The 12577-nt window shown below is 28.0% G+C and overlaps 1 protein-coding gene across 2 annotated transcripts; it reads left to right on the top strand.

Moving 5' to 3' along the window:
* Positions 1–6228: 6228 nt before the first annotated feature.
* Positions 6229–10061, top strand: LOC118031326 (E3 ubiquitin-protein ligase AIRP2). 2 transcript variants are annotated; one of them, XM_035035696.2, is made up of 5 exons: positions 6229–6541; positions 7932–8082; positions 8186–8252; positions 8354–8683; positions 9629–9831. In XM_035035696.2, exons 1-5 carry the CDS (start codon positions 6453–6455, stop codon positions 9679–9681), a joined length of 690 nt encoding a protein of 229 aa, XP_034891587.1. In that variant the 5' UTR covers positions 6229–6452; the 3' UTR covers positions 9682–9831. The 2 variants fall into 2 exon arrangements, with proteins under 2 accessions (XP_034891587.1, XP_034891586.1); XM_035035695.2 differs by having other exon boundaries at positions 6231–6541; positions 8354–8588; positions 9629–10061.
* The last annotated feature ends 2516 nt before the right edge of the window (positions 10062–12577 follow it).

Below are 12577 nucleotides of genomic sequence, written 5' to 3' on the forward strand. Positions count from 1 at the left end.
CTGGTTTCATTCTTGACTTCTCCTCACAACCACTTCACTTGCCTATGGATCATACCACTTTTAAAATAGGATAAGCCTGTGCTAACTTGAATTATTTATAATATATAGTCTATTTTATTAACATGAATTTTTTTTTTAATTTTTTATATAAAATATTATAATTTTAAATATTTTTTTATTTTTTTATATTGACACAGGTCAAACCATGTAACTCAGATCCCGATCTCTTAATCTAATCAATCCTGGATCAAGTTTGATAACCATAAATAAATAATAAGGGTTGATTCCTAACTCTGTTATTCGAATGAACTCACTCAAAGGTTAATCATCCATCATGAGTTTGATGATGAACAATGATGAGCTTAGCTATCTACCAAGATTCAATTATCAGTTGAGAATGATGCCTCTACATCCAGTAACTTGATGAAGGAGAATGGGATCACAAAAGGAAAAGGATTGATCAATAATTGCGAAGTATAGCATGCATTTAGTTTGGCAAGAGTTTGGAATGAAAGAAAAAAAGACATGGTTGCCCTTATTTTGATTACTACAGATGTTAGGAAGTGTAATTATAGTTTTTTTTTTAAATGATTTTTATGTTAAAATATATTAAAAATTTTTATTTTTAAAAACTTATTTTTAAAATCAATACATTAAAATAATCTAAAACATATAAAAAAATTAATTTTAAACACCAATGAGTATTTAATGGATGTTTGTAATGATTTAAAGCATGGTTATTACTAGTCGTGTCTCGTTGTGCAACAGGACAAGTTTTTTTTACTTAAAAATTATGTTTATGGAGTGCAAATATGTTTTACAAAGAAATAAAAAATGTACGACCCAAGTTGTATATTAAATTAAATTAAATAAATTATTTTTATTTTAATTAGGCAATAAAAAGTAAATAATAATGATAAATATATCAAATTAAAAAAATAATAATGATAACATGTTGAGAAAATATTTTTGTAAATAAAAATAAGTGATGTATCTGAATTCTCATTTTATTAAATATAGAATGATAAAATTAAATATAAAAAATATATATATAATAAATTAATTTGAATTAATTAAATTAGGAAGAAAAACTTGTAATTTAAAAATTTAAAAGTAAGCTAGCTCGAATTAACTAAATAAAATTATAACCAACCCGGATTTTATATTCGTTAGTTGTGATGTTAGATTGAAAAGAAATATATTTTTTTATAATAATAAATGTAATAAAATCGGTTTATCAGACAATGATAATAAAGGGAAAATAGCGAAAGGGACAATGCAATGACATGCTTATCTATCCGACAATGATATTTTATTCACGAGATGATATATATATATTAATTATTCACCATATATATAGGGATGGAGACAGGGTGAGGCTAGCCCCTGTAAATAATAATAATAAAATATCTTGCCTTTAATAATTTTAAATTTTAGAGATAAAACTATGTAAAATTTAAGTTTTGACCGTTCTAGAAGACAATTTTAGGAACGTGTATTATATTTTTTTTTTTGTTAATTTTTTTTTAATGTTTTGATGTGATAATATCAATAATAATTTAAAAAATAAAAAAATTATTATCTTATATATTTATAAGCAAAAAACACTTTAAATCATAATTATTGCCACAATCTCAAATACATCATAAAAACTTAAATCCAAATAAAAAACAAAATACTCTCTCATATTTGATTTCTTTTTTTATATTATTAAAGGAAAAAAATCTCTCTCGTCAAATACAACGCATTAATAACAAAATTAAGTTTTTTTAATAGTTGAAATTGTTGTTAACCAAGATTTTTTTTCAATTAAAATTCAGTAAGTTTTTATTTTCTCTCTTGAATCAAGAATGGAAAAATATATTAAAAAAAAATTATATCAAAATTAAATTTTAAAAGATCTAAGAAATAAAAAATTGTATCAACTGAAAAATAAAAATAAAGTAAACTTTTAATACTAATTTAAAAAATGTCATCTATTTTCTCAATCTTTTTAACTCTAGTTCCTTATCTTTAAATTTTATTATTTCTTAACAAATTTACTTAAATCCACCAACAATTTGGTCTTATAAAGATGAAATATATAAAAAAAAAAAGTTTAATAACAAAAGAAAAAATAAAACATTGCGGTAATCCACCGTACCATATGTTTGGTATTAGAGTAACATGGGCTATAATAAAAACCCCATACGATTTAGAGTTTTTCTGCAATAATAAAATGTAAATTATGGACAGTAATTAAACACTTGATTGTTAAAGAATATTAATTTTTAATTTTTCATTACTTGTTTTTTTCGAGACAAAAGTCACAAAACAAATTTTAGGGGTGAAGGGTATATTAGCAAATAAACTGGAAATGTAGGGCAATAATCGACTATGAGGAAATAAGTGACGATCAGTAGTTCCTGGAGGCAACCGAAAGCAAGGGTAAAAGTGGTAGACAGAGTCAACTAAAGCGGGTGTTCCCATTATATCGACGAGAGAAAATGGATAGCGTGCGGTATTAGTTTTAAGATCCGGTCGAGTAACTGATTCGATTCGAGATCTAGATTTTAAATTTTAATTAGATTATCAAATTGGTTAGATAATTTTTTAAAATAAAAAATTAAAATAACATCATTTTAGTAAATAAAATAAAATAAAAATCAATGAATTTAAAATTAGATCTTAACTAGGTTAGCTGGCTTACACTGAGTTTTTTTTTTCTATTTTTTTTTAATTCGGTCTGATTTCAGTCTCAGATCGGTAGGATTCTAGGTTGACCTGCCGAGCCGTACCGGGTTTCAAGACTATATGTACAGTTATGGACTGATGCATCTTTTTTACTGCACTACAAATTCCTACCTTAAAGCTGTGTTTGTTTGGTGGAAAAAATGGTTTAAAAAAAAAAATGTTTGGTGTAACTTAGGAGTTAAGGTAAGTTGCTAACCATACTTTCATTAGGGAGTTTACCTTCCCCTTCTCATAAAAGAAAACATGTTCCCTTATATTTGTCAAATAGAAGTTATAATGATTGTACTAGTAAAAACATGATATGGGGTATATTGGTATTTTAAAATAATTATTTTTATGCATGTTAAATTGTGAAATTAAGATTTCAATTTATTTTTCTAAGCTTTCGATGGGATTTATTAGGACTACATGACTCTCAAACTTAGTTCTACATGAATATCAATCTAAAAATCGCCTAGTAAAATACTAATCTTAGATGGTAAAGTAATTGTTAGGAGCCGGGGCAGTAAATTACCCCTGTGCTTCTAGACATTACAAAAAAAAAAAAAAAAAAAAAGAGTATATTTATCTTGTCCCAAGGAGGGTAAATCATTGTTTTTCTCCTCATAAAAATGGTTCATTAGAACAATATAGTTTTTAATTTTATTTTTTTAATATTTAATTTATTTAAAATTAAATTTTATAATTTATTTCAATTTATTTTTTATAAAATTACTCCAGCCTTATAAGTCATGCAAGTAAAATACACCAATCATTGTAAAAAAAGTAAATTTATCTTGACGTATATTATCTATATATAAAATAACTAATGCGAACTTTGAGTTATTATTATTTTTATTAATAATAATTTCTTGATAAAAAAAACCTCAATTCCTAAGTATCTAAAATAATATTATAAGCCGATCTTGTATTTATAACTCAATACCGAGTTGTAAAATTCATCCAATTAAATATGCAAGTTAAAAAAATCTTTGTAAACAAGGTGGTTAGAGAATTTTTAATAAAATTGTCAATTTTCTTTTTATTTTATTCTCACATATAGGTGTTCTCTTATATATAAGAATTTATCCTTTCACTTTGTAGATTTTGTCCACTCCATCTTATTGAATTGACACATAATACTAGTTTAGAGTAACTCACGCATAGAAATCAAATTTTATATAATAAATATTTTTTTTCTATAATTCTAGGGTGCAGCCTGCATTTCCATATAAAAAAATCATACAAATGAAGCCATAAACTAACTTACTCTTTTTTAAAAAAATTAAATAGAATAATGTAAAAAAAAGCTATATAAATCATATCTTGAATCTCACCTAATAATTTAAATTATTAAATTAAATTAATTATTTGATATTTTATCAAAATTATATTAACCAAACAATTATGAGTTTGAATTTTACTATTTTTATTATTAAGGTCTTGAGTTAAAATAACTCTTTGACAATAATTATAAAAGGTTTTTGGTTTAAATTATGATTAACTGCTATTATTTAAAAAATTATAATTTATGTATTCAATCAATAAAAACTTTTTATATTTAACAAATTAATTATAATACCCTCGTAAATAAATATATTCAAAACAAATTTTTAACAACTACAGTCTTATCATCAAATAAACAAGAAATGAGTTTTGAAACTCATTCGAGGAAGGAAGAATCCGAGTTAAGGAAATAAAAAAATTGAATTTAGAGTTTGAGAGATTGAGACGAGAGAAGTAAATCCAGATGACACTTGTATATACATTTATTAAATTCGCACCAGCAAAACCAGCCTGACTGGTTGATTTAAGACTTGATGATTGGATCAGTTTAGATTTATTAAGAGATCGGTGAAGTTATAAATTAACTTATTTTTTAGTATATATATTTTATATTTTTTAAAAAAATTTTTTTTTATTGTGTGATTTGAAACCTTTTTAATATATATATTATGTTCACAAGAAAAAAAGTATATTTTTGGTTTAAATACTTAACTTAAAATAATAACATAATATCTTTTTCAATATGAGATTTGAAACTTTTTTAATATACAAACACACATTTTATGTTCATAAAAAAAAAAATTTATTTTTTTAATGTGAAAATTTGAAATTTTTAATATATATATATATATTTTAGGTTCACAAGAAAAAAATTATGTTTTTTTAATGTGAGATAAAAAACTTTTTAAAAATATTATTTTAAACTTTATTATTTATAATATATATAGTTTATATTCACATGAATTTTTTTTATATAAAATATTAAAATATTAAATATATATTTTTTATTTTTTTAAATTAAAAATCAAGCTCTTTTAATTGAATCAATTCTAGACCGGATTTAATAACTATCCCAATATCAATAACAATAAGAATCTAGGCCTTTTGAAGGGGAATCCGGGTATGTGAAGGAAAGGATTCTCGCGCGCGCGCTAGGAATTCCGATCTTGTGTTTGGCGCTAAAAATGGCATGTGCTCTACCACAATCCCGCAGCCTCATCGTAAATTTATTACGTGTTTAATTGTTATTTTTATAGTGGTTTTTTTTTTTAATATATTAAAATAATATTTTTTTTATTTTTTTAAAAATTATTTTTTGATATTAATACATCAAAAAAATTAAAAAAATATAAAAAAATATTAGTATGAAGAAAAAAAAAAATATTTTTAATTTCTTTTAAAAAATATTTTTAAAATAAAAAAAAAGCATGTTTTTATTCCACGATTATTATTTGTAACTCTTGGCTCCTCCAGCAATTATTTGGGAATTTAGGGTTAGAATTTAGAAAAGAGAGGAGAAAAAACTGAAGGACGTGGCTATTGTTTTTTTTTTATATATATATATATTTTAATCTAATGACAAAGCTGTAATATTTAATATGAGTTTTTTAGTCATTAAATAATAATATTTTTTTTTTGTAAATAATAAGATATTTTTTGTTAATTTTCTTCTAGAAGTATATTAAGTGTGAATGTGTGTATAAACTTAAAAATGGTAATGAATAATTGTAATTTAAACCAAATTTTATGAGGTTTTTTTTAATATTCATTCAAATTAAATATCATGTTCAAATTATTTTAATAACCTGATTCATTAAAGAAAATTGCTCTAAAATTATCTTTAAAATTCAAACAAAGAAAATGAAAAATACAGGGAATAATTTGTTTGATATTACGGTTCAACTATATTTTTAATTTTTTTTAGCTTTAAATTATTTATTTTAATATTTTTAAATTATTTTAATATGTTAATATTTTGAAAAATAAAAAAAATAAAATTTAAATATATTTTTAAATAAAAAATATTTAAAACAATTTTTGTCTCTTTTGTTGAGAACAGGGGAAGCAGGTAACTCCTATGAATATAGCAAACACCACCTAATCCTAAAATGTGTCAGGAATTAAATAATCAGCCTGTCCTTTTTTAATGGACGCTTATACCCTTGTTGGTTTCAATTAAATACCATTTGAATCATCTTCGAAATTAGTAAATTTCTTTCCTTTTTAAAAACAATTTAAATTTTCAACGCTAGCTCCATGACATCCCACTCTCTAATCCACGTGTCTTCTCTCTGTCTATGGCTTCCCTTTCAAGAACAGAGTAGAAGAAGCTCCTCTGAGAAGAACCAACCCCACCATCACAACAAGAAAAGGAGGTTTTGGTGGAGACAAAAGAAGAAAAATTTTCAGGGTTTTTAGCCGAAAGAGAGAATCCGGTTGCTTTGAGGTTTTTAATGAGAGATATGTATATAGGATCTATGACAAAGTCTTTTAAGGACTCTATTAAAGTTCTTGAAGCTGATCTTCAACATGCTAATACTCTGTAAGTTGTTCCTTTTTTTTTCCTGGGTTTTCTTGTTACATTTTGTGTGTGAATTTTTCTTCGGAATTGTTTTTCTCTGTTGGTTGGTGCTTGAATGGAATGATAGAAGTATTTGACTTTTTGCATTTTTATTGATGAAGTTTTGGTTTTTTGTTCTTAAAATATATTTTTTTGTGGTCTTAAATTCAACTTCTTTAGGTTTTTGTTCTTAAATTTTGTTTTTTTATTTGAATTTAACTTCCACTACCACTACTACTGATTTTTTTCGTTTTTTTTTTTTTTCAGAATGAGTTATATGAATTGTCATTTAACATATCCAGTTGTTGTTGTTATGAAAAATTTGCTTGACAAAGTCTAATTTCAAGTTATTTTTTACCCTCTCTCTCTGAAATGTTGCAAGTCTTCTCTGTGTATTTAGATTTTTCAAGATGGATTTTTTTACGGCTTTTGATTCTTGCGGTTAGCTTTTGAGTTTAGATTGTTCACTTTGTGTTTGGCGTGGCTGTATTTCATGATAAAGGCAAGCATCAAGCACGATTGTTTTAATTCCTGGATTATTAGTTTGTGATATGTGAAATTGTTGCAATGATTCTCGTGGTTAAAGTTGGGAACTTTTCCGTGTTAGCCTATAACTTGAAATGTCATTTCAAAGATGTCCCGGTTGAAAATATCCATATGGGTTTTGCATTTTGCATTTGCTTTAGCAATTGTAAGGCATTGTGTTTGTGTTGAAGGATAGAGGGGGCTAGTTTCTTTATCTTGATAAGCTGAGTTTACTTGGCTTCACATGATTTATGGGATCCACCTCCTTAACAGAGTCATCACTGTGTTTGTGTTGTTTATAATGATATGATCCCCGTGGTTGGATTATTTATTGCCGCCCCCTCTTCCTACCTATCATGTTTCAATGCAGTCACGTATTTAGATGTGCTTGTTAATGATACCTGGATCATAGAGATGTTGTCATTTGGAGCGTGAGTTAAGTTGTGTAAAGGACAACCCAACCAGTTCTTTTAAAGTTTTTGAAAGCTGAAGACTTTACCGGTTCCATGGGATTTTCAGAATGGATGTTTTTGCACAGAGCATCCTTTTTAATCATTTTTTCCGTTCACAACATATTTAAAATGTTTTAAAACTTTGATGTTAAGTCATGTAAATTCCTGATTAATGTGGACCCATATGCCAAAAATTGTCAAGGGAAACTAAGATGGATTTGGGCAGGGGTTATGCTTAAGTATGCTTTGAATTTTTTCTCCTTTTATCTTTTATCATGCTCATACATTTTACCAGTTTCTGTATCTTACTGACAAGAATTATGAGCTTGCTAACTTGAGTCTATTGCTAGATTTTTATGTCTGTTTAAATTTTTATCTTTCAATCTTTGGCGCAGGGCATCAGATTTTTCAAGGGATTATGATGGAGCCTGTCTTCAGATGAGAATGTCATATGCTCCAGCAGCAAACCTGTTTCTTTTCCTTTTTCAGTGGACAGACTGCCATCTTGCAGGTGCACTTGGACTGCTAAGGATCCTAATTTATAAGGTTGAACTTTGTTAATTTAGATTAGTCAGTGGAATTGTTTTCCCTAGTATTAATTAACTGAATCATAGAAAAGCCTGAACTTGGTTGTTTCCCCATGCCTCAGGTTTATGTGGATGGCACAACGACCATGTTCACTCACGAAAGAAAAGCAAGCATCAAGGAGTTCTATGGTAAATTTCTATCTTCCAAATATTTTAAAGTGTAATATATTTTCTAATCACATAAGTTAGTTCCTCCATGTTATCATAATCTGCATTGCTACTATGGCCAGCTGTGATTTATCCCTCTTTACTGCAACTTCAAAGAGGGGTCACTGATACAGAAGATAAGAAGCAGAAGGCAGTATGCGTGGAAAGGTACCGAAGAAGAGATGATGAGGAACATAGGCAGCATACTGACATTGACATTGAAAGAGAAGAAGAGTGTGGAATATGCATGGAGATGAATAGCAAGATAGTACTGCCCAACTGCAACCATGCCATGTGCTTGAAATGTTACCGGGAATGGTACTCTCTCCCCCCCTGTCTCTCCCTTCCTCTTGAAGTACTGGAGTTAGCCTGCTGCTTTCTGAGGCTGGCCAAGTTTTTGTGTCAACCACATGGTATATGCTTCTATTAGGCTGTCTTCTTATCCTGTTAGATAATGCAGGTTTCAATCTCTACACTTAAATGTGAAATACAATAGCAAACTAGAATTGCTCAATTCTGTTTTATTTGTAGTTACATGTATCATAGTGAATCCCTGACCAGGGAAAGATAAGGTGTTCTTGCTCATGGCAGTTGACTTTAGCAAGATCCTTGGCATCCTATCCTGGCTTACAGTTGGGCTGTGACTTTAAAGGAAATGCTATAATAACTGTTGTGCATTGTACCGGAGGACTCTATCAGCAGCCTGAAATAATGGAGATAAATTTCCGCAGGTTCATCAGCGAATTATCTAGAATTATATCATTTTTATTTCCGAGGAAACATGTATAAGTGATCCCATTACACTCGTTTTTCTGTAATCATTGGAAAGGCAGGTAATTCAAGTTGGAATTTTGTAAGAATTCAATAATGATACCAGGCAGGTTTATCTGGCTAATGCCTAGACCATGAAATTGATTCTGCAATTTGAGGCTTGCTTGCTCTTGGGGTGCAAAAAGCCTTGTCATTCTAGTCACTCAAATAAATTTGTTAAAGTGGCATGGCTTCACCATCATTATCTTTGTAACCTTGATTTATGATAGGTTTCTAGACCTTGTCTGTCTTGACTATCATCCTTCTTTTCTTCCCACGCTATGATACTTGTAAAGCTCATCATGAAGATGGAATGCGTAGTTGTTGGGCCTGCTGCAGGCTGAGAATGCAGAAGGTTTTTGTGTCTGGCTCCACCTCGAATTCTCATCAGTTGAATATTGTTCTTATTGATTATGTTTTCTGGTTGGTGTATTTGTCAGATGCAAGTGCCTAGCTCTTTCTCTGTTCTATGCTGTGTTTGGTCGTTGCTTTGTTTCTTTATGTTTACACCATACCTGAAAATACTGATATGTTGCAATGAATTGCAGGCGAGCAAGGTCCCAGACATGCCCCTTCTGTCGTGACAGTCTCAAGAGAGTAAACTCGGGAGATCTCTGGGTATTTACCGACAGCCGGGACATTGTGGACACGGCCACCGTGACGAGAGAGAATCTTAGAAGGCTTTTCATGTATGTAGATAAGCTGCCGCTGATTCTTCCTGACAACCTTTTCGACTTGTATGATTCTCATATAAGATAGGTGACGAGTACAGCCAGGAATCGCCATCTGATATGGTCTTTGGATGAGCAGTACGCTTCCTTTCCATAATATAACATAATCGCTGGAATTCATTTGGCAAAAGTTATGGCGCCAAGAATTTCAGCAGTGTCTTCCCGCTTCCCGAGTTATTGTGGGTTGGCAGGTGAAGTTGATTTAGTTAAAGACAGGGTTTTATAAAATTGTATCGAGCACATTTGTACATCCTTGTATAGCTTGAAGCAAGTCTCTCAAAATCGTGATTTTAAGAAAATATAAAATAAACTTGGATTAAAATTAGAAGGAATTTTAAAAATATATTAAAAAAAAATTTATATTTCAAATAAAAATTCATATATAGATTAAATATTTTAAAATATATGTTTTATAAAAAAATTCATATATAATTCGAAGCATTTTAAAATATATGATTCAAATAAAAAGTTTAATTTTTTATTAACTAATAATTAATAAATTTAAAACAAATAATTTGTTGGGACGTTATATAAATTAAAATAAATTTTATTGTTTTTATTAATTTTTTAATCAATTTTTAAAAATATTAATTCATTTTAACTCGTTTAAGGTTAAATATTAATAATTATCCAAGCACAATTAACCACGTTGGGTTAATGCTTTAAAATAAAATTCTCATGTGATTAATTTTCTAATCCAACAAATCATTTTTTTTTATTGTTGATGACGAACATCGATGTTGTGGTTTAACTCTCACTTATCACCTTGGCATACATTGCATTATCAAATTATATTAATCATCGAGGAATATTGTTAACTCTTCAAGGGAGAAAGAGTTACCAACTAAAAAACATATCCCAGCACAAAAGCAAATGCTATATTATCTAAATAAAAGAAGACAGGTGGCAAGCAAAAGAGTGATGCTGTGAGAAAACGTCCTTTGCTGCATAATCAAAGTACAGAGACAAGCAACCACTGAACCGCACACGTATTCTGCATTTTAAAAATATTTTTAATTTTTTTTTAATTTTTAATTAATATATTTTTAGTATTATAATTTGATGTACTAATATTATAAATAATTTTAAAAAATTTTAAAAAATTATTAACATGTATTTTGACATGAAAAATTATTAAAAAAACAACTACAACCACATTGCTAAACAAGCTTGATAAGAGACTAGATTATGATAAAATCGTTAAATCAATGGTAAAATCATGATTTTATATAATTTCACTGATTTTAATAATTTTACTCCTATTTCAATCCGATTTTACTTATTTTTAATTTTTTGAAATGATTTCACACATAAGCTTATATTTAGTTAAATTAGGCTTTTAACAACCTTGGCTTGGCTTGAAGCTTGATTATAAAAGCTCAGCAATTTCTCTCCACCTCACTTAACCTCTTGGGACAAAAAAATCTCTTTCTGATTCACTGTAAACTTGCTAGGTTGTTCCTTAAAGCTAAAGAAATCTAGTTCACAAACTGTAGTTTTTAGAGTACTTTCCAATTTTTTATATTAATATATTAAAACAATAAAAAAATTAATTTTTTAAAAAAACTTAAATTTCACGAAAAACACGGCATGTCAACTGGAAGTGAAGCTCATACTGGACGAACAGATAAATTGTGTATTTGACATTTCATTTCAAAAATATTTTTAAAAATTTTTTGAATTTTTTTTATTTTAAATTAATATATTTTTTAATTATTTTAAGCTCAACGTGGTATCTTGTTTCAGAGATTTTATACAGCAGCCTAATGGTATGTCGTAGGGCCCTTTTCAACTTTTAAAAGATCATGCTGAATCGAATTTTTGTACGAGTACAGGGACAGATTCACAGAGCGTCACGGACTCGCGGCCCATGAATTTGAGGTACACCGTCCATCTTTCATGGCGTGGCAGCCGAGAAGCAAAGGCGGGGACGCCTCCCTTGTTCACGCTCCGGGGAGCAGGGTTGGATACTGATACGTGCATGTCAATTTTTGGGATTTTAAAAAAATCAGAATTTAGGCCTGTAATATTAACAAACAATATATTTTTTATTTTATTTTATTTTTTTAAGGAAAAATGAGCATTATAAACAAATAAGAGGGGCAGTCAAGATATTAATAATGGCATTGAAGGTGTTTTTAAAAGAAATAAGCTAGCTTCGTGTGACCCCCCCCCCCTCCCTTTGCTTATCTGTCAACACAAGTATTATACAGATTAAATAATTTTCGATTCAAATATATAAAAAAATAACTAGTAAATTAAGAACATGTTTGATGTATGTGTGTGTATATGTAAATTCCGTATTAAGGGCTATTTATTAAATAAAAACAGCGTCCCATCATTTTGAGATTTAAGCTCTAACCACTTCATAGATATATAATTCAAAATAAACATATTTTAGTATACTAGTACAATCACCTAAGTTTTGATGAATCAACTAGCCATTTGATTTGTATTCTGCGCCAAGAGTTAGATTTTTAAAAAAAATTGCATTAGCTCTAGGGGTGATAATGAATTAATACATGTCGGATCTCTTGATATTTATATCCTATTCATTTTTTATCGAGTAATAAATTTAAAAATTAGTTGGGTTTTGAGGATCTATTATCTACTATTATTTATTAATTAATAAAAAATAAAATAGTTAATATGTATATTTTGAAAGATTTATTGTAAACATTATAATTGCATCAAGTGATAAATAATAAAGCCTTAAGAACATGTGATTTACCATTGGCAACAATAAAATTTTTATTATTTTAAAGT

The sequence above is a fragment of the Populus alba genome, chromosome 11 (assembly GCF_005239225.2).
Source record: "Populus alba chromosome 11, ASM523922v2, whole genome shotgun sequence".
Taxonomy (NCBI): domain Eukaryota; kingdom Viridiplantae; phylum Streptophyta; class Magnoliopsida; order Malpighiales; family Salicaceae; genus Populus; species Populus alba.